The sequence below is a fragment of the Balaenoptera ricei genome, chromosome 8 (genome assembly GCF_028023285.1).
Source record: "Balaenoptera ricei isolate mBalRic1 chromosome 8, mBalRic1.hap2, whole genome shotgun sequence".
Taxonomy (NCBI): domain Eukaryota; kingdom Metazoa; phylum Chordata; class Mammalia; order Artiodactyla; family Balaenopteridae; genus Balaenoptera; species Balaenoptera ricei.
Genome location: NC_082646.1, coordinates 4,918,625 through 4,939,322, shown reverse-complemented (window position 1 = coordinate 4,939,322; position 20,698 = coordinate 4,918,625). Strand labels below are relative to the sequence as shown.

General features: G+C 50.6%; 1 protein-coding gene across 1 annotated transcript in view; it reads left to right on the top strand.

Annotated features, from left to right (window-relative positions):
* The window catches only part of KCNJ5 (potassium inwardly rectifying channel subfamily J member 5), a 28,776-nt gene extending 14,689 nt beyond the window's left edge, over positions 1 to 14,087 (top strand). The window contains exons 3-4 of the mRNA XM_059930055.1: positions 4,869 to 5,817; positions 9,715 to 14,087. Coding sequence (XP_059786038.1) covers positions 4,881 to 5,817; positions 9,715 to 10,037 — 1,260 coding nt within the window. The 5' untranslated portion in view covers positions 4,869 to 4,880 and the 3' untranslated portion in view covers positions 10,038 to 14,087. The remainder of the gene's footprint in view (positions 1 to 4,868; positions 5,818 to 9,714) is intronic.
* Positions 14,088 to 20,698: the final 6,611 nt, after the last annotated feature.

Sequence of the window (20,698 nt, the reverse complement as noted above, 5' to 3'; positions counted from 1 at the left end):
ACCGCAACCAGAGAGAAGCCCGAGCGCCACAACGAAGAGCCTGCATGCCGTAACTAAGACCCGATGCAGCCAAATAAATAAATAAATATTAAAAAAAAAAAAAAAAAAGATGTAGGTAAGATTTAAAAAAAAAAAAAAAAGAATTCTTCCTACTCTCATGTGCCCTCTCTGTTCCAAGTACATACTCTACTGGTAAGACCTTTTATACTTCCTGCTCACCTTGAGGGTCTTTGAGGGCATTGGAGCAACTTATTCATCAACCAGTTTGGAGTCTTTTCATATTTAACAAGCAGTACAGCCGTATAGACTCATATAGAACAGTAGACAAGTATCTCAGTCTGAGAAATGGGTATATTCCCTCCATTACTCTTCCTCCAATCTCACGCCAAATCCCAAATCTCAGGGAACTCAGACTTTGATCCAGTGTGTCTAAGAGAGAAAGGAAGAAATTGCTAAGGGCGCCTGCTATGCCCATTTCACAGTAGGGGAACTGAGTCTGAGACAAGATTCCCGGGCCAGTGCTGTCTTCAGGAAGACCTGCTGGCCCCCAAGTGCAGTTTCTATCAAGCTGCTGCGTCCATGACTTTCTAAAGCACCCCCATGACACAGAGTTTTCTTCACTGGGGACGTGAGAGGTGTTTTTGGAATTCTTAATGCAGAGGTGCATTTAAATGGATGTCAGATTCACTAATGCATTATCTAAAATACAACTGCCTTTGATTTTGCCTCTTTTGATTCTTTCTCCACTTGTGTTTTTATATCAAAGAGATTCAACCACTTTGCTGGACTTGAAGCTCTGCCTTTCCCAAGAGCTTTCATCGTGTCTCGGCACAGCTTTCCATTCAGGGACGCAGGAGAGAATGAAAGATGAAGAGCAGTGTTGGGCTTGATGAGATTGAATGGGATTTGCTCAAGTCAGGCCCTCTTCCTGGCTCTGCAGAGATCAGTGCCCACAAGCAGCTTGCCACGGCCAGGCCAACACTTTCTCCCTGCCTCTGTCTCCACAGACCCCTGGGTTCAAAGAGGCAATGCTAGAATACAAACTATACAAGGCCTGGGTCTGCATTCATCTTACTGCTTTATCACCAGCTCTTAGCACACGAGTTGAACTATTAATAGTTCATCAATTAGTGTTTGCTCAATGGATGCATAAATTAATAGAATGGATCTTGAAAATCTAATTAAAGAATCTTCATTGTCCATGAAAACCCTTTGACTTGTTGGGCCACAGCACTGGAGACCAAGATTTCTAGGGTGGGCAATTTGCTTACTCTTAGAAGGAATCCAGGTAGTCAAGGGACCCTGCCTGATACCTGCCTTGCAGATTGCACACTGGGGCTTTAAATACTTGACTTAGATGCTCCCGGCCTCTGTCTTCTTTAGAATGGGGTTATTGGGAAATTGCATTAAATTTCAATTCAAGGAGAGTTTGTAACTATTTACATTTATACTTATGTTTATTTTCATATATCCTTTCCCCCGTAATGGAGGACTGGAGGGGTGGAGAATAGTATCCGAGGTTTATAGCAGATCAGACTGAAGCAAAGAAAGTTAAGACTTTTACTTTGGATCACAGAGCAGGTGTGTTGAAAGCTGAGCTAGAGTCCAGATCTCACCCTGGGATGAACGAGTAATAACTCCTGCAGAGGATTCGAGCTCACGTGGAGAACGGGTGCCAATATCAAATCAGAAGCCAACCTCTTTTCCTGTCTGCTGGAGACAAAACGTTTTCAGATGTGGGCTGAGGTGTCCCAGAAAGCCTTTTTCTGTTTCCATCACAGAACAAGGCCTTCTTCTGCAAGAACGTATGAAAGTATGCTTAAAAGTAAAGAAGGAAATAGTGCAGAAAATCAGCAGAAAGCTCCTTTCCTGAAAGAGCTGAGGGCAGCTGATGTGCTTTCCAGGCGCCCTGGCCGGTGACTCATTCTTGCCGGTGCTGAGCCTGCCCTGCCCAACGTCAGGGTCTTGAGAAGTCACAGGCAGCACTCCTAACGGACCCCCGTCTGGGTTCCAGCAGCTGGGGTCCCCAGGAGCACCCAGAGCCTCAAGATCAGCAGCATTTCTGGGCACTCTCTGGTCGAGTTTTCAGTCAATGGTCTCCTGGCTAAGGGGCAGAGCAAAATCGTGCTTGGGATTCTGCAAAGTAGCAGCAAGCATGCCCTCCTAGTTCCATTTATCTTTGTAACCACCATGCGTGGGGCAAGGAGCAGGTGGCCTGTGCAGAACGGGAAATGGCCAGTGGATGTCTGAGACAAACAGCACTTCCTATGACCCTTCACTATGATATTTTAAAGGTTACCCTGGAATTGCTGCAGCCACTCAGGCAGCAGAGGAAAGGTCTGCCTCTCTGTGATGGGTGAGATCTTCCTCACTCAGTCAATCAGGCGGTTGACTCGTGGTTTATAGAACATTCATCTAGGTTGTTCTATCAGGGACACAGTTTCCTGGGAAGGGGCGTAACTGTGAAGTCAAGAACTTGCTTATAGAGATGAAGAAGGGCTGAATGATAGTATCCCCAGGATCAGAAGCTCCTAGAACCTTCTAGAAGGAGCAGCTCACCAGTCTCAGCGTGCTCCTTGGAACCTCAAGGTCTGCAGGCCATTGGGTGTTGGGGGCTGTGAACCCCCGGGGCTGGAGCCAGACAGACCTAGATCCCAAACCTAAGTCAGCCACTTACCACCTGAGCTTCATTTTCCTTGTCTGAAAATGGAGTGATGATACAGTACTAGTGTAAGAGCTCTGTTGGGAGGATTAAATGAGCTCATGCGATATTAGCGTCTTAGCGAGGTGCCTGGCTCAGGACTGGGCAGACATTGAAGCTATTGCTGTTGCAGTCTCACGGTCCTGCCCAGCTTCATGTCTTGGGAGCATTTTAAATGACGGTGAGCAGAATATCAGAAAAACAGTAGACTGAGTACTACAGGATTCTGGGTGTTTCTTTAAAGTGCAGCATATACTCCAAAAATATTTTATAGCCCTTTTGAAAACCTTGGGGCATTAACAGCCTGCCCATCTCAGTTTCTTAGAGGGCAAGGAATTACTGTATCAGAATTTTTAATGGTGGGTCTACACAGCAATTTTTCATATTCGTAAGGGTTCAAACGGCCACAGACCTTCGGCTCAGACGGTAGGAGTGACCGCAAGGTGAATCAGACACATGTTGCTTTTCCTTTCTGTCTGCTGCTAAGATCTCAGATAAAAAGAAAGAAGACAGGGAGGGATAAAGGAAACAGCATAGACTTTGGGCCTGACCAGCGAGAACCCAAATATCAGCTCTTCCACCTGGATGTCACTTATCCTCTTTGGGACTCATTTCTTATTTATTCATCCATTTATTCAATAGTAATTTTTGAGTACATAGTATGTGCCAGGCTATGCTCTGGGTACTTGGGATGTATCAGGGAACAAAACAGACCCCAAATTGAGCTGGGGGGTGGGGGGCTTATATTCTAAAGGAGGGAGAGAGACTGTTGGAAATAAGCCTGATGCCTGAGCAAACAGTGCAGTGTTTCTATAATGGAGATTACAAGCTCTCGCTCCCACGGGTTGTTGTGGAGATAACAAGTGACTGTCCATGTATCAGGCATGGAATACAGTAGCCATTTAATAAAGTGTTGCAATTACTATTTTTTAAATTGCTCCCAGATTTCTTTAAAGCCTTTAAACACTAAATGTGGAGTTTGCACCTGGAATGCGTTCGTTTATTCATTCAACAAACAACTATTGAGCTTCCATTATATGCTAGAACCTGTACTAGGCACCAGGGGTATAAGTGAATAATATAAGAAAACATGGTCCCTGCCCTGAGCATCTCCCAGCCTGCTGCTGGTCCACATCTATTGGTCCACTGTACACTAGAGGAGAGGTCTTTGAGGGCACAAAGGCAGAGTGACCTTGAAGTTCAGGGTTTCTGTGAATCAGAATGGTCCACCTCACTGATGATGATTTTTTTTTTTTATTGACATATAGTTGATTTACAATGTTGTGTTAATTTCTTCTGTACATCAAAGTGACTCAGTTATACATATATATATATATATATATATATTCTTTTTCATGTTCTTTTCCATTATGGTTTATCACAGGATATTGAATATAGTTCCCTGTGCTATACAGTAGGGCCTTGTTGTTTATCCATTCTATATATGATAGTTTGCATCTACTAACCCCAAACTCCTAATCCTTCCCTCCCCCCACCCCTGCTCCCCGTTGGCAACCACAGGTCTGTTCTCTATATTTTGAGTCTGTTTTTGTTTGGTAGATACGTTCATTTGTATCATATTTTAGATTCCACATATAAGTGGTACCTTATGGTATTTGTCTTTCTTTTTCTGACTTACTCCCCTTAGTATGATAATCTCTAGGTCCAACCATGTTGCTGCAAATGACATTATTTCGTTCTTTTTGATGGCTGAGTAATATTCCATTGTATATATGTACCACATCTTCTTTATTCATTCATTTGTTGATGGACATTTAGGTTGCTTCCATGTCTTGGCTATTGTAAATAGTGCTGCTATGAACATAGGGGTGCATGTATCTTTTCGAATTAGAGTTTTCTGCAGATATATGCCCAGGAGTGGGATTGCTGGCTCATATGGCATCTCTATTTTTAGTTTTTTGAGGAACCTCCACACTGTTTTCCATAGTGGCTGCACCAACTTACATTCCCACCAACAGTGTGGGAGGGTTCCCTTTCCTCCACACCCTCTCCAGCATTTGCTATTCGTAGACTTTTTAATGATGGCCATTTTGACTGCTGTGAGGTGGTACCTCATAGTTTGATTTGCATTTCTCTAATAATTAGCTGATGTTGAGCATCTTTTCTTGTGCCTATTGGCCCTCTGATGATGTCTTCTTTAATTCAGCATAGCCCAGCTATGGCTGGCGATTCTAGGAATGCCATGAACCAGGATATGGAGATTGGGGTCACTCCCAGGGACCCTAAGAAGGTTCCCAAGCAGGCCCGCGACTATATCCCCATCGCCACCGACCGCACACGCCTGCTGGCGGAGGGCAAGAAACCCCGGCAGCGCTACATGGAGAAGAGCGGCAAGTGCAACGTCCACCACGGCAACGTCCAGGAGACCTACCGCTACCTGAGCGACCTCTTCACCACCCTGGTGGACCTCAAGTGGCGCTTCAACCTGCTCGTCTTCACCATGGTCTACACCGTCACCTGGCTGTTCTTCGGGTTCATCTGGTGGCTCATTGCTTACATCCGGGGTGACCTGGACCACATCGGGGACCGGGAGTGGATCCCCTGTGTCGAAAACCTCAGTGGCTTCGTGTCTGCCTTCCTGTTCTCCATCGAGACCGAGACCACCATCGGGTACGGCTTCCGGGTGATCACGGAGAAGTGTCCGGAGGGCATCCTCCTCCTCCTGGTCCAGGCCATCCTCGGCTCCATCGTCAACGCCTTCATGGTGGGCTGCATGTTCGTCAAGATCAGCCAGCCCAAGAAGAGGGCCGAGACCCTCATGTTCTCCAGCAACGCCGTCATCTCCCTGCGGGACGAGAAGCTCTGCCTTATGTTCCGCGTGGGCGACCTTCGCAACTCGCACATCGTGGAAGCCTCCATCCGCGCCAAGCTCATCAAGTCCCGGCAGACCAAGGAGGGGGAGTTCATCCCGCTGAACCAGACCGACATCAACGTGGGCTTCGACACGGGGGACGACCGCCTCTTCCTGGTGTCCCCGCTCATCATCTCTCACGAGATCAACGAGAAGAGCCCTTTCTGGGAGATGTCGCGGGCCCAGCTGAATCAGGAAGAGTTTGAAATCGTGGTCATCCTGGAAGGGATGGTGGAGGCAACAGGTGAGATGCTTTCTCCTCCTTGGCCCCTCCCCTCAGGCCACTGCCAGGTCTCCAGAAGGTGGAGTCTCCAGACGGCAGCTCAACCGGCCCGACCCCTGCATGGTGATCTGGGGGGGTACCGTTCCTCAAGATGGAGGAATGAGAGCAGCTAAGGTGTACAGAACCCGCCCAACATCTGGGCCCATTCTAGACTCTAAACTCGCAGTAGCTCATCGAGTGAGATAGTTTTCCTTCAGTTGCAGATAGGAAAACAGAGGCACAGGCAAATTATTTGCCCAGGAGCAAGGGCTCCTAAGTCATGGAGCCAGGATGCAGGTCAAAGCCAGGTGACCCAAAGCCAGCACTGGGTTCCAACAGGCTACACCTAACTGCCATCGTGGAGCAGGTGTCACCCAAAGAGACTTCTGTGAGCAAATAACTTTGGGAAACTCCGGGTTAAACAAAGGTGAACCGGCTTCTTACGGTAGGACTTGGCATTGCCTTTTTACGTGTGAATCACCTCCTGAGGAGAGGACAGGGTGCGGCATTTCCCAAACCCAAGGTTCCCAAAGTCACAGAATCCTCTTTGGGGAGAGACACCTGTGGGCCCCTGTGGGTCCCTGTGGAGCTGGCTGCCCCTCGTCTTCCCTGTGGAAAGGGCTCCATGAGCACGAGGTGTGCAGAAAACCGTGCATCACACCCACACGTGCCCGGCCAGCCCCTCCCTGCCCAGCGACGGACTCACGGGCAGCCGAGCGCTTCCCAAGGCCGAGCTCTGTGCGGGGCTCGGGGAGCCCAAGGCCTGGGGGACCCCGTGTCCCCGCTGTATTTCCTGGGCCGAGGAGCCCCCGCTAACATTGCACCCACCTCTGCTTCCTCCCCTTCTCCTGCCCCGCTTCTCTTCACTCACGAAGGAGTCTGAGCCACAGGTCTGACCCTAAGGATGACTTGCAGAAATCTCACCCGGGCTCGGAATATACATATTTTTCTAATCTGGCAACAACATGGAGGGCTGACGTTAAGCTCCTGTTAAAGATGTGGTAGCAGCTTTGTGCAGACTGGAAGGGTTCATGCTCAGGTCTGTGACTACAGCTTGTCTGCCACGCCACACTCTCCCGCAAAACGTTGGGGGCTGGCACAAAGGTGGCCAAACAAGCCTTCCTGGCCTCCTGAGAAGCTGGGTGCTGGGTGCGAGACTCGGACCGGGCAGCCACAGACCCTCCCGATCGGAGCCAGTGGAACCGGCTGGGGTGCGAACAGGCCCCAGAGACCTGGGCGGAGGGAGCTGCTCGGGGGCTGAGCCTGGCCAGGCGGCATATGGTGGCAGCCGAGGGAGCCCTTGGGGCCAGGACAGTTGGGATGCAGGGAGTCTCCTCCCACAGTGCCAGGGGCTTGCGGGTCACCCTGACCTTGGTGCCGGGCTCGGATCAGAACGTGGGCTGAGATTCTGGGAAAAAAGCTCCACTTGGAGGCCACAAAGGAGGGGTCAGGTCAGAGACGCGGGGACAAACAGGAAAGCGGTGCCTAAGCACGGCCCCTCTGCCCCACCCCCACCCTCACTGCCACCCGCTGGCCTCTCCCTCACGATGCCTCAAAGTCAGGTCCTGAGGCTGGCCCCCCACCTGGTTGACCTCCTCTGCCCGCATGACCTGGGTAACCCTGGGTCTGCAGGGAGACGAGAAGGAGACCACCCACCCACACTGGCTCTGATCTCAGCATCGCTAAGAGCTTGCTGGCCACACCTATGGAGACAAGTACGGGCTGTGAGCTCAGGCCGAGGTTTGACCAGCACGGCTCTGTGCAGCCTGACTGTGTGAGTTTGGGCAGATTGCTCAACTTGTCAGCAAGATGAGGATAATAAACTTCACAGGCTCACTCGGGGTTAAATGACGAAATGGAGTAGCGTATGTGAAGCGCAGTGCCTGCCACCCCCCGCGCAGTGCCTGCCACCCCCCGCGCAGTGGCCTGTCACCCAGAGGGGCTTCTGTCCTTTCCAAGTGCGTTGGAACATGGCTGCCAGACACACAGGTGGGTTTCCAGCCGTGGGGCAGCCCCCTCCCAAGCGGTGGGACAGAAGAAGGGCAGGAAGACCCCAAGAGGGTTGGCCCAAAGCTTCCATGGAGGTCCTGTCCTGCTGTTTTTCCTGAGGCCCCCGAGCCTGCAGACACCTGGCCCGTGTCTAGGCTGGTCAGTGCCCAGCTTGGGCCTCTGCACCTCTGCTGAGCTGAGGGGCTTGTCCAAGGACAGAGGGGAGAGGCCTGGTGCAGGCAGCACCCTGAGAGCAGACAGCAGGCTGCGAGCCGCAGCATGTGGGGTACACTGGAGTTGCCCAGCACCGAGCACCGAGTGGGGAGCAGCCTCTGCCCTGGGTCTGGTGTGTATGAGACCCCTGCCAGAGAACGTCCAAACTGGGGGGCTGGAGCAGTCCCTGAAGAGCACAAGCTAGGACCTTCCTTGGCTGAAAGATTAAATATCAGAAAGCTGCTTCCCCATGGCCCTGAGCTCAAAGGCGTCCTCATCCATAAACAAAGCTGCCCTCTCTGGAGAGAAAGCAGCACCTAAAAATAACACAGGCATGCCAGGGCTGAGCGGACAGGGAATGGAGACATTGGGGCATGCTCCAATCAAGGAGCCATGCTGTGAGAGTGTGTGTGTGTGTGTGTGTGTGTGTGTGTGTGTGTGTGTGTGTACGCGCATGTAGACTTCTGCCCATGTGTATCCACCCAAAACAACCCCTGGGTGTTCTAAGTGCCTGTCAGTTTCTCTGGGTTCAGCCATGCTGAATTTATCTTTGTTCAAACACTTTTCCTGCCTCTTCTCTTGTCTCACTCTTCTAGAACTTAATGCATTTTCAGGAACCACGTCCATTTCTGAATTATCCACTCCAGTCTCTAGGAACCAACTCCAAAACCTTGCACTGTTAATTTCTAATTTTCTGCCTCCATCACTCCTTGAGCTCCTTCAGGGCAAGGATCGTGTCTTATTCAGCTTTCTATCTGCATCGTGCTTAGCACAGACGTTCAACAAGCGCTTGATGAATGATTGGATGGATGGAGGGATGGATGATAGGGTGGACGGAGGGATGGATGGATGGGTGGGTGGATGGATGGATGACTGATTGGTGGATGATTGGATGGATAGGTGAATAGGTGGATGGATGGATGGATGGATGACTGATTGGTGGATGATTGGATGGATAGGTGAATAGGTGGATGGATGGGTGGATGGATGGATGGATGGATGACTGATTGGTGGATGATTGGATGGATAGGTGAATAGGTGGATGGATGGGTGGATGGATGGATGGATGGATGACTGATTGGTGGATGATTGGATGGATAGGTGAATAGGTGGATGGATGGGTGGATGGATGGATGGATGGATGGATGACTGATTGGTGGATGATTGGATGGATAGGTGAATAGATGGATGGATGGGTGGATGGATGGATGGATAGATGACTGATTGGTGGGTGATTGGATGGATAGGTGAATAGATGGATGGATGGGTGGATGGATGGATGGACAGATGACTGATTGGTGGGTGATTGGATGGATAGGTGGATAGATGGGTGGGTGGATGGATGGATGACTGATTGGTGGATGATTGGATGGATAGGTGAATAGGTGGATGGATGGGTGGATGGATGGATGGATGGATGACTGATTGGTGGATGATTGGATGGATAGGTGAATAGGTGGATGGATGGGTGGATGGATGGATGGATGGATGACTGATTGGTGGATGATTGGATGGATAGGTGAATAGGTGGATGGATGGGTGGATGGATGGATGGATGGATGGATGACTGATTGGTGGGTGATTGGATGGATAGGTGAATAGATGGATGGACAGATGGGTAGATGATGGATGGATGGCTGTGGCCACTCCTAACACGTGTGCCTTCTGTTCACCCAGGCATGACTTGCCAAGCACGGAGCTCCTACATGGATACGGAGGTGCTCTGGGGCCACCGATTCACTCCAGTCCTCACCTTGGAAAAGGGCTTCTATGAGGTGGACTACAACACCTTCCACGACACCTATGAAACCAACACGCCCAGCTGCTGTGCCAAGGAGCTGGCAGAAGTGAAGCGGGAAGGCCGGCTCCTGCAGTACCTCCCCAGTCCCCCACTGCCGGGAGTCTGTGCTGGAGCAGAGCTGGACGCGGAGGCTGAGCAGGATGGAGAGGAAGAGCCTGAGGGTCCGAGTGGGTCCCGGGAGACCAGGGGCTCGGTGTGAGGACGGCACTCTCCCCGCGACCTCCCCTCACTGGCTTCTCATGAGCACAGATGCTGCAGGGCTGGGGGTGGAGGGGTGAACCAGCTGAGTGTGCTGGGGGTCAGCCAGGAGCCGTTAGGCTCTGTGGGGAGGAGAAGTAACCCAGTCCTGGCACCTGCCGGCTCTTGCCTGGGCCCCCGTGGCAGGGCTGCTTCTTCTCCCCTGGCCTCTGTCACACTGGCTAAGGGCCAGGCCAGGAGGGGTTGCCCCACAATGAAACACACAGGTGGCCTCTGTCCTCACACCCCTCTCTCTGCCAGCTGGCCCGGATCACCTTTCTCTTTGGGTTTCACACCCCCACTGGCAGCAGCCCTCCAGGGGTGACACCTAGAGAGGGCTGTCGCCCCCTTCCCCTCATTCTGATCACCCTGGGGCTTGTTGTGGATTCGGGGCGGGGAGATTCTGCCTGCCCGGAAGCTCAAACCCCCGGTCCTCGGGGGAGCTCACAGACTTCGGGGTTAAGGTTGATCCAAGTCTGGCAGCAGTTCCTTGCAAATCTGTGACCAGTGACCACTTAGTGCGCTACAGAGTGCAAGGCCCTTGCTGGGCGATCCCTGCATTACCTGTGAAGTGTGTGTTTTCCCCTGCTGTGTTCTGTGTGTCTAATGCAGCCTACAGATCACTGCTTTCCTCTGGGTGACATTTAGTCGGGGCCCTGGGCCGCAGAGCACCTCGGGCACGTGCAGCGTCTCCGTCGGTCACTTCCTGGCCTTCCCAGCCACACCGTGCCTGCACCTCCCACCTGAGAGAGAACCCCGGCAGCGGGATCTTTGCTGGGACTGTTGGCCCAAGAATCTCAAAGTTCTTCTAAGCTTCACTGTGGTTTCACTCACAATCTCAGAAAGCCCACGGTGCGATCCAGGGAGAATGCTGAGGTCAGAGGACGGGGAGAGCCAGTGGGTGTGAAACAGGGAGGGGGAGGGACGAAGCACAGAGAAAGGCAGGCAACTCGAACTTTAAAATCAGCAGCAGCAGCAACTGTCGCCGAGATCGCTGACTTCAACCTCTGTTACCAGGCGACGTACGGACATGAAGCAACGGGAGAGGTGCCTGCAGAGGCGGCGTCGCCTTTGAGCCCAGGCTGGCGACCCTCAGCTGGTGCCTAGGCCTGGGCCCTGGGCCTCCCCTCCGGCAGGCGGGAGTGTAACACGGCGGCTGGGCCTGGAGAGCAGAGATGATGGCCAGGGGAGGGGGTGGCGTCACCCTCACCCTGCAGACACGGAGAATCAGGAAGGGGGTGAACGTTAAGAGAGAGTTGAGCGGACAACGGCATGGGACTTCCCTGCGGTCCAGTGGTTAGGACTTGGCACTTTCACTGCCGAGGGCCCGGGTTCAATCCCTGGTCAGGGAACTGAGATTCCACAAGCCATGTGGCACCACCAAAAAAAAAAAAAAAATGACAATGGCAGAGGTTTTTCCTTTCCAGTCTAGAGGCGCAGGAAGAGGACGGACAGACGGTGCAGCTGTCACAGCGATGGGGCACGTCTGGCATGGGTAGAGGCCGACCGGTTCCTCATTAGCTCACCTAGACCTGGAGAGAGCTGTCAGATGTTCTGGTCACAGAACTAGGGAGGCCTCAGCACCACTGCACAGTGCTCAGCCGGCCTTTGAAAATGGAAGCATCTTCCTGCCCCAGACACAAAGGGCCTTCCCTAGGAGGAAGAGCAGGCAGTTAAGGCAGAGCCAAGGGAACCGGGCTTGGATCTCAGGCCCAGTCCCCCTGGGGCTGGGTTTTCCAGGTCCTGGGGCTGCAGAGAAGAGAAGCAGGCATCCACACGTGGGGGGAGGGGGACCCCGGTGCTTGGGCCTGGGGGCTGGATCTGGACAGGCGGGCGCCGGAAATCAGTGAGCGGTGGGGTCTTCCCGACAGAGGCGCGGTGCTGAGTCCTGGCTCCTGGCATCCTTCTGCGGTGAAGCAGGGCTTGGAGGGAACGGGAATGGGCTGGAATCCTGCCCTCCGGGGAAAGGGGAACAGGCAGGCTGGCGCACCGCAGTGGGGAACTGCTCACAATCAGGAATCTAAGGCAGGGAGCCTGTTACTAAGACCGGATGCCTTGGGGGTGGAGGAGCTACAGCTGGAACTGTCAGACAGGAGGGCCCGTCCTCAGCCCAGGCCCGCCAGATCCAAGCCTTGCACTGCAGGACTGTTCCCGCGCCCCTCCCACCCCCAGCAGATCTAAATGCTGCTTTTGTCAAAACCGATCATCAGTGCCTGCAGGTTTAGCGCCCTCGGTGAGGCAGCTAAGCAAGCACGGGGAAACCACGGGAGAAGCTAGCCTTGCAGCTGGACTGGGTCCTGGGCCTGTTTCACACCTGCCTCTTCAGCATCCCCAGGTGGCCACGTGAGCCACTCTCCTGTTCCCTAGCTCGGCAGTGGCCTCCAGGGACCTGGGCCACATCACGTCCGTCAGCCACCTACAGACGCTGTGGAGGCAACAGAAGAGGAAGAAATGAGCACAGTCCTATTCGAAAGCCCTCTGAGGGCCAGAGCTCACTCTACTGGGATGAAGCAGGTAGTAATCCCAGTGTACACATTAGCTGCTTTGTCCCAAGAAAATTCAAATGCAAGACAACTGCCCTTTGTATTCCAAGGCAAGCCTTTCTTGATTACCAATTGATCTAACTAAAGTTTTGAAACATTCTTCAAATCATTTCCTGGAAGTTCTTGTATAAACATGGACTCACTCGATGTAAAGTCTGACGAAGGTTGGAACCTCAGTGGAGATCACTTTAAAAACATTGCATCTGCCCACAAGCCACCTGTGGGTCCCAGCCCTTAGCTGCACGGCTCTGAGATCACCCATCGCCTCTGATGGGCCACAGACAGGTGAGCCAGGCTGTAAGGGGGGCTTCCCACAGGCCTCAGCATCTCCAAGATCCCAAAGAATGTTCTCATGGGTCAGACCCTAAAAGCCTTGGGAGCTAACTTCCTGCCTCAGCTTCCACGTCCTTCCTCTCTGGAACCGTTCCCTGTAAGGGAGAAGCCCCCAGGAGCTCAGAAGAAGGTAAGTCCCCCTAGTCATCCTCTCCCCATCATTCTGACACCTGCTAGGTCTCCACAGCCTTGCCCAAAGGCCCCTGGTCCTGGGCCAGGCTGAATGGGTTGTGCCCGTGACTCTCCCCTCCAGATGCCTCGTGCTCGGCAGTGGCCGAGCTGCTCATTTCCTCGTGCTGCTTGAGGCCCTGGCCGGAGCAGCTGGCCTTGACGGAGGGGAAGGAGCCCTGGTCTGTCTGGGGGAGCCCTCCTGCTCGTGATCGGTAACAGCTGGGCACCTTCTGGCACATGCCGGTCCCACGCCTGCCTCCCAGCGTGCCTCCGCCCTGTCTCTCCCGTGAGCTGAGAGCCACAGAAACTCGAAGTTTTTGTACGGAAGTTGCCAGAAACTAAAACGAAACCCCCACCAAAAGTTGCCTGTTGTTGTCTAAGAATATGCCCTGAACACATCTCTGCACAAACACCATTTACTGCGCACCTACTACGTGCCCAGCGATGGGTTAGGCCCTTGCCCGGAAGATGGCACTGAATTCTCAAAACACTGCAGAGAAGCTCTTAGGAACCCCTTGCTACCACAGAGATAACTGAGGTTCAGCAAGGTTAGTTCGTTGGCTCAAGGCCACAGGTAATCAGAGGAGGCAGGGCCTCTGGGCCAAGCAGAGTCTCCCAAACACAGATGTGCCCTCATCCTACATAACCCCCGCCCCCAGGGCAGCTCCTGAGCTCGGCTGCAGAGGTAAGGCCGCCTCACCTCTTCCGGTCGCCCCTGTGCAGTGCTGTGGACCGTCAGCTTCCAGCCCCCAGCAACGTTCTCCTGTGGCAGGATAATTGGGAAACGCCTCTTTTCTGATCCTGAGAGAATTAATGAGCCGTGAAAAGAGATTAGATGGGGAGTCATTGCTTTGGGGAAGAAGCCACTTATTCTGCTCAACTTGGTTTTTGCTAATGACATCCTCTTAAACTCCTGTGTCAAATCCCTTCCTCCCAGTGTAGGATTTGTCAGTCTTCTTATTAAAAAGAACACCATTACACTGCTAAAAAAAATCATCCAATAAAGTGGATTTGATCTTACAGAACTCTTTCTCGTTTTAAGTAGATGGCCATTGGTTTCCCATTCGAATTCACTGCCAGTTTAAGCAAACTTGTCCTTCTTGTTTTCACCAGTCTAAAAACACAGTATCAATATCTAAACTAGAGTGGAGGTGGAGTCTGGGTGAGGAAACTGGAGGTGGAGAGCTGGACCAGGGGTCAGGGTTCAGCCTCCAGGCAAAGGGCGGGGTGAGGGCACCATCGCCCAGAGGATGTGAGAGATGTGCTTCTCCTGATCATTCATTCCCTCCCCCAGATCATTCTCACACGTTCTTTCATGTTAAATATTCAGAATCTGGGACTTCCTTGGTTGTCCAGTGGTTAAGACTTCACGCTTCCACTGCAGGGGGTGTAGGTTCTATCCCTGGTTGGGGAACTAAGATCTTGCATGCCATATGGACCAAAAGAAAAATAAAAAAATTAATAAATATTCAGAATCTACACTACCTAAATAACGAGTGTCTCAAAAATAAACTCAAAATGGATTAAAGACCTAAATGTAAAGCCAGACACTATAAAACTCTTACAGGAAAACGTAGGCAGAACACTCTATGACATAAATCATAGCAAGATCCTTTTTTGACCCACCTCCTAGAGAAATGGAAATAAAAACAAAAATAAACGAATGGGACCTAATGAAACTTAAAAGCTTTTACACAGCAAAGGAAACCTTAAACAAGATGAAAAGACAACCCTCAGAATGGGAGAAAATATTTGCAAATGAAGCAACTGACAAAGGATTAATCTCCAAAATATACAAGCAGCTCATGCAGCTCAATATCAAAAAAACAAACAATCCAATCCAAAAATGGGCAGAAGACTTAAACAGACATTTCTCCAAAGAAGATACACAGATTGCCAACAAACACATGAAAGGATGCTCAACATCACTAATCATTAGAGAAATGCAAATCAAAACTACAATGAGGTGTCACCTCACACCGGTCAGAATGGTCATCATCAAAAAATCTACAAACAGCAAATGCTGGAGAAGGTGTGGAGGAAAGGGAACCCTCTTGCACTGTTGGTGGGAATGTAAATTGATACAGCCACTATGGAGAACAGTATGGAGGTTCCTTAAAAAACTAAAAGTAAAACTACCATATGACCCAGCAATCCCACTACTGGGCATATACCCTGAGAAAACCATAATTCAAAAAGTGTCATGTACCACAATGTTCATTGTAGCTGTATTTACAATAGCCGGGACATGGAAGCAACCTAAGTGTCCATCGACAGATGAATGGATAAAGAAGATGTGGCACATATATACAATGGAATATTACTCAGCCATAAAAAGAAACGAAATTGAGTTATTTGTAGTGAGGTAGATGGACTTAGAGACTGTCATACAGAGTGAAGTAAGTCGGAAAGAGAAAAACAAATACCGTATGCTAACACAAATATATGGAATTTAAAAAAAAAAAGGTTCTGAAAAACCTAGGGGTAGGACAGGAATAAAGATGCAGACATAGAGAATGGACTTGAGGAAACAGGGAAGGGGAAGGGTAAGCTGGGACGAAGTGAGAGAGTGGCATGGACATATATACACTACCAAATGTCAAATAGATAGCTAGTGGGAAGCAGCCGCATAGCACAGGGAGATCAGCTCAGTGCTCTGTGACCACCTAGAGGGGTGGGATAGGGAGGGTGGGAGGGAGACGCAAGAGGGAGGAGATATGGGGATATGTGTATATGTATAACTGATTCAGTTTGTCATACAGCAGAGACTAACACAACATCATAAAGCAATTATACTCCAATAAAGATGTTAAAATAATAATAATAATAATGAGTGTCTAAAAGCACCCAGTGCAGCAAGACCTGCACTGGCGTCTGCATTCATCACATTAATTAGCAAAAGGATTGATTTTACTGAACTATGGGGGAGGGGCAGAGGAGGCTGGGCTGTGTCATATGGGCACCGGACTTCAGGATTTTCAAGCGAAGGCCAACAGTTTCTGCCGAGATTGTCATTAGAGGATTTACAATTGGCTTCCCTTCTGCTCCAGTCCACCGATGGGAATTGAACAGTTCAGATCTACGAAATAGGTTAACGAAAGGTCCCTCGCTGAAACCATTCTGAAAGGATAAAACAGCTCTCCAGGGCTTTGATTTAAGACGGGACGCGGTATTTTCAGTTGTGGAGGAAATGCAGCACAGATGTGTGGGAGCATCTTCCTTGTCTGGCTCTGTGGCCCACCCATGTGACCAGGCATGGCTTAGTCTGGTCCAGCTGCTATGACAAAAATACCACAGACTGGGTGGCTTACACAACAAACATTTATTCTCACAGTTTGGTAGGCTGGGAAGTCCAAGATCAAGGCTCCGGCAGATTTGGTGTCTGATGAGAGCCTGCTCCCTGGTTCATAGACGGCTGTCTTCTCACTGTATCTTCTCACAGTGGAAGGGGTGAGGGAGCTCTCCAGGGTCTCTTTTACAAGGGCACAGATGCCATTCGTGAGGGCTCCACCCTCATCACCTAGTCAGCTCCAAAGACCCCACTTCCTCGTACCATCACATTAGGGGTCAGGATTGCAACATGTGAATCTGGAGGGGACACAATCATTCAGTCCATATGTAAGCACAAGCAGATCAGTGCATGTGACCAAGGCCATAGCAGGTAAATTAGCCTTGGGCAAAAGCACCTGGTAATACTGAGGGTGAAATGGGCTTCACAGTGGTGACGTGGAATACAAAACACGCACAAAGGCCAGGAAGTTCTGGGAACGGTTGGCTGTTCACCTGCAGGGATACCTCTTTGCTGGGGATTGTACTGCAAAGACTGTTCAGCATCAGAAGGGAAACTCCAAGTCAGGGGGCAAGAAATGGCCCCTCAACAGACACATTTGCCACTCAAGCCTGGATTACAATTTGGGGAAGGAGAACTACACACAGGTTTCTAGTAAAATGCAAAAATCTGAGCATTTTCCTCAGAAAACCGACCTTGCCCAGAAGGTCCAGTCTTCGCTTGTGCCAGTCAGAGGAGCAGGGTGAGACGCGTGCCCTGGGCATCCCTTTGGACCCTTAGGTGCAGCTGTAAAGCGTGCTGACTTCTGTAGGGCAGATAAATGTCTAGGAAGGAGTTTCAGAAACAGAAATGTTGCAGACTTTTTCTCTAAGGATCTATTTACCTTTACTCAGAAACTGCTACTAAAATAACCTCGACTCTCTTAGTGAAGGCAAACATCCTAAATCACAGGGGAGGAATTAATGAGAATGTGGGCACATGGTTCTTTGAACATCATTCATCTATCCCGTGGCAACAGTGTAAGTGGAGAAATCCAGGGCTGAGGACGCGAGGCTGCTGGTAGTAAGAACGTGGTTGATAAGTACGTGCATTAAGGAGCCCTTTGTGTGCACACACAGAATGTCATGGTCACATTCCAAATCGCCTCTTAAATAACCATGCTCACGGATCATATGCTAGTTCTATATTTAGTTTTTTAAGGAACCTCCATACTGTTCTCCATAGTGACTTTACCAAGTTACATTCCCACCAACAGTGTAGGAGTGTTCCCTTTTCTTCACACCCTCTCCAGCATTTATTGTCTTTTCACTTTTTTTTTTTTGGCCACCAAGCTGTGCGGCTTGCAGGATCTCAGTTCCCCAACCAGGTACGGAACCTGGGGCCACAGCAGTGAAAGTCTGGAATCCTAACTACTAGGCCACTTGTTGGTAGATTTTTTTTTTTTGGCTGTGTTGGGTCTTTGTTGCTGCGCACGGGCTTTCTCTAGTTGCAGCGAGTGGGGGTTACTCTTCGTTGAGGTGCGTGGGCTTCTCACTGCAGTGGCTTCTCTTGTTGTGGAGCACGTGCTCTAGCCACGCGGGCTTCAATAGTTGTAGCAAGTGGGCTCAGTAGTTGTGGCCCCCGGGCTCTAGAGTGCAGGCTCAGTAGTTGTGGCACATGGGCTTAGTTGCTCCATGGCATGTGGGATCTTCCTGGACCAGGGATTGAACCCGTGTCCCCTGCATTGGCAGGTGGATCCTTAACCACTGCGCCACCAGGGAAGTCCAGTAGATTTTTTGATGATGGCCATTCTGACTCATGTGAGATGATACATCATTGTAGTTTTGATTTGCATTTCTCTAATAATTAGCGATGTTGAGCATCTTTCGACATATACACATTACTATATATAAAATACATAACTAATAAGGACCTACTGTATAGCACAGGGAACTAACTCTACTCAATACTCTGTAATGAACTATATGGGAAGAGAATCTAAAAAAGAGTGGCTATATGTATATGTATAACTGATTCCGTTTGCTGTACACCTGAAACTAACACAACATTGTAAATCAACTATATGCCAATAAAAATTTTTTTTAAATAGGAAAACTAAAAAAATTCAAAAATAAAAAAATTTAACCATGCTCATGGATAGACTACAGTCAGCCCTGTGTGATTTGACCCTTCTCAGCAGTGACCGTTTTCTCTCCTAACCTGAGGAAGCCATCAGCCATGGTTACTGAGGAATTCACCCATCTGTCTGCTCACAGAGGAAAAGTCCAGCTGGATCTGGCCCATGGAGACAGATGGGAAGGAGGGGAGGGGTGTTTGCTGAATCCAGATGCACCTGATGGGTAGAAACCTAGCTGTTCACCTGCCTGTCATTCCCATCGGGACCAGCCTGGGTGCAGCCCTCACCTGCCTCCTCTCCAGGGTGAGCGCCAGACGAGAACTCTGCCCAGTGGACAGACCCCCACCTTCAGGGGTCCTTGTGGCCTTTTCATATATAAGGAGAGAACCCGTGGGGTAGCTGTTCTTCACAAGCGTCCCAGGATCCCAGCGGGTCCACGGTAGCAGGAGAACCTGGACCCTGGTTCATCCTGACCTTTCCCTCCAGGCTCGGCGGAGGTGTGCTCGGCATTCCAACGCCATCTCATCCGTTAAAGGTTAAAAACTACTCCTCAGAAAACATGGCACCAACTCTGCACACATCCAAAGGATCTCTGATTTCATTGCCCCAATCTTCCCACACATTCCTCAGTCAATGTTCACGGAGCACCTTCTAGGCGCCAGAAGCAGGAACAGGCACTGTGGATTCAGCAGCGATGGAGACCGATATGTCTCTGCCCCCCCTGGAATTTCCCATCTGGTGGGGATCACGGAGGGAGAACGTGAAAGTCCCAAACGAATGAAAGGATGAGAGTTTGCAAGAAGGGCTGTGGAGGAAACACGCAGGGGCCTGAGGTGGAGAACGGCGGGGCTGGGACGAGCTCGTGAGGAGGGATGGGCTGCCAGGTGCGGTGGTGGCGCTGAGTGATTCTGAAAGGCCTGCAGTGGAAGATACTGGGAGGAAAGGCCAGGAGGCTGCAGCCCTGGGGGCGGGGCAAGTAGAGTTCAGACCTGCCTGACGGGGAGACAGGGCTGTGAGTGTGGCTTTTATTCCAATGACAGTGGAAAGCAATGCAGAGAGTTTATCAGATAGGCGGCCAGGCACGCTTCTCTTTGAGATGCTGTGGGCTCAGGAGCGGGGCCCCTTTTCCCCCGGGGCTCACAGGTTCTCGGCCACATGGCAAGGTTTTGAACTGCTCAGTCTGGCTCTTCTCAACCTTGGACCTTAAGGTCTAAAAGCCACAGATAATTCTAAATACTTCATCATAAACATTAATAAGTTGTAAACTCAGGAGCCATTCTGAGCAAATTCATTCCAAGTATGACCGCCCATCCCATACATGTCAGACCTGATCAGATTGTGCGAGGACCCTTATAAGTGCCACAAACCACACCCATGTCTACCTGCTGCATTTCTCACCTGTGCCTGGGCTGCAGCTTCACGAGCCACCTACGCGGGCTGCGCTCTGGCTACTTAAGAATGTGGAAAAAGGCTTCCTCCTGTGTGGCCCTGACCTTGAGCTCTTCCCATTCATCTCACACAGACAGCAGGCTCTCTTCACGGCAACACTTCCAGGCAGCATCCGAAAGAGAAAACTAGTCTCTTTTCAAAGCCTTTCAAGTTTCCACTTTAAAAAAGGAAATTTCATTCTGTAAAGCACTGCTCGTGTGTATGACATGTGCATGACACCTCGAAAACTGGCGTTGCTTTGTGTGACGCCCAGGGAAATCCGGCTCTCACTCTGCTCCCGACACTTCTCCCCTGCAGGATCTCCCTCCCCAGTTTCAATCATGAGCCCCCGAGATGCCCACACTCTGCCCTCCCTCCCCACCCACTTTCCACCACTTAACGCCTCATTGCTCCCTAGAATTTTTCCTCTAACGACTACTCCAAGGATATTAGCCCCCAAGTTAAACTTACTTCTCCTTCCTCCTCTGCATAAGCAATAAGGTTGTATTTAAGACAACAACAGCAAAACCAAAACATTTTCAGGATGAAAGCATTCAGGAGACGGTTCTTTACGAGTGGAATTAGGATGTCCCCAGAAGTCTTTTCAGGCATCCTTTCAGGCCATACTTAACTTGCAATCACTTCCTCAGCAAACATTTGATGAGTACCTCCTATGATTTGAGCATCCTGCCAGGAGCTGGGGGCACAGAATTGACTAAGACGTGGTCCCTGCCCTTAGGGAG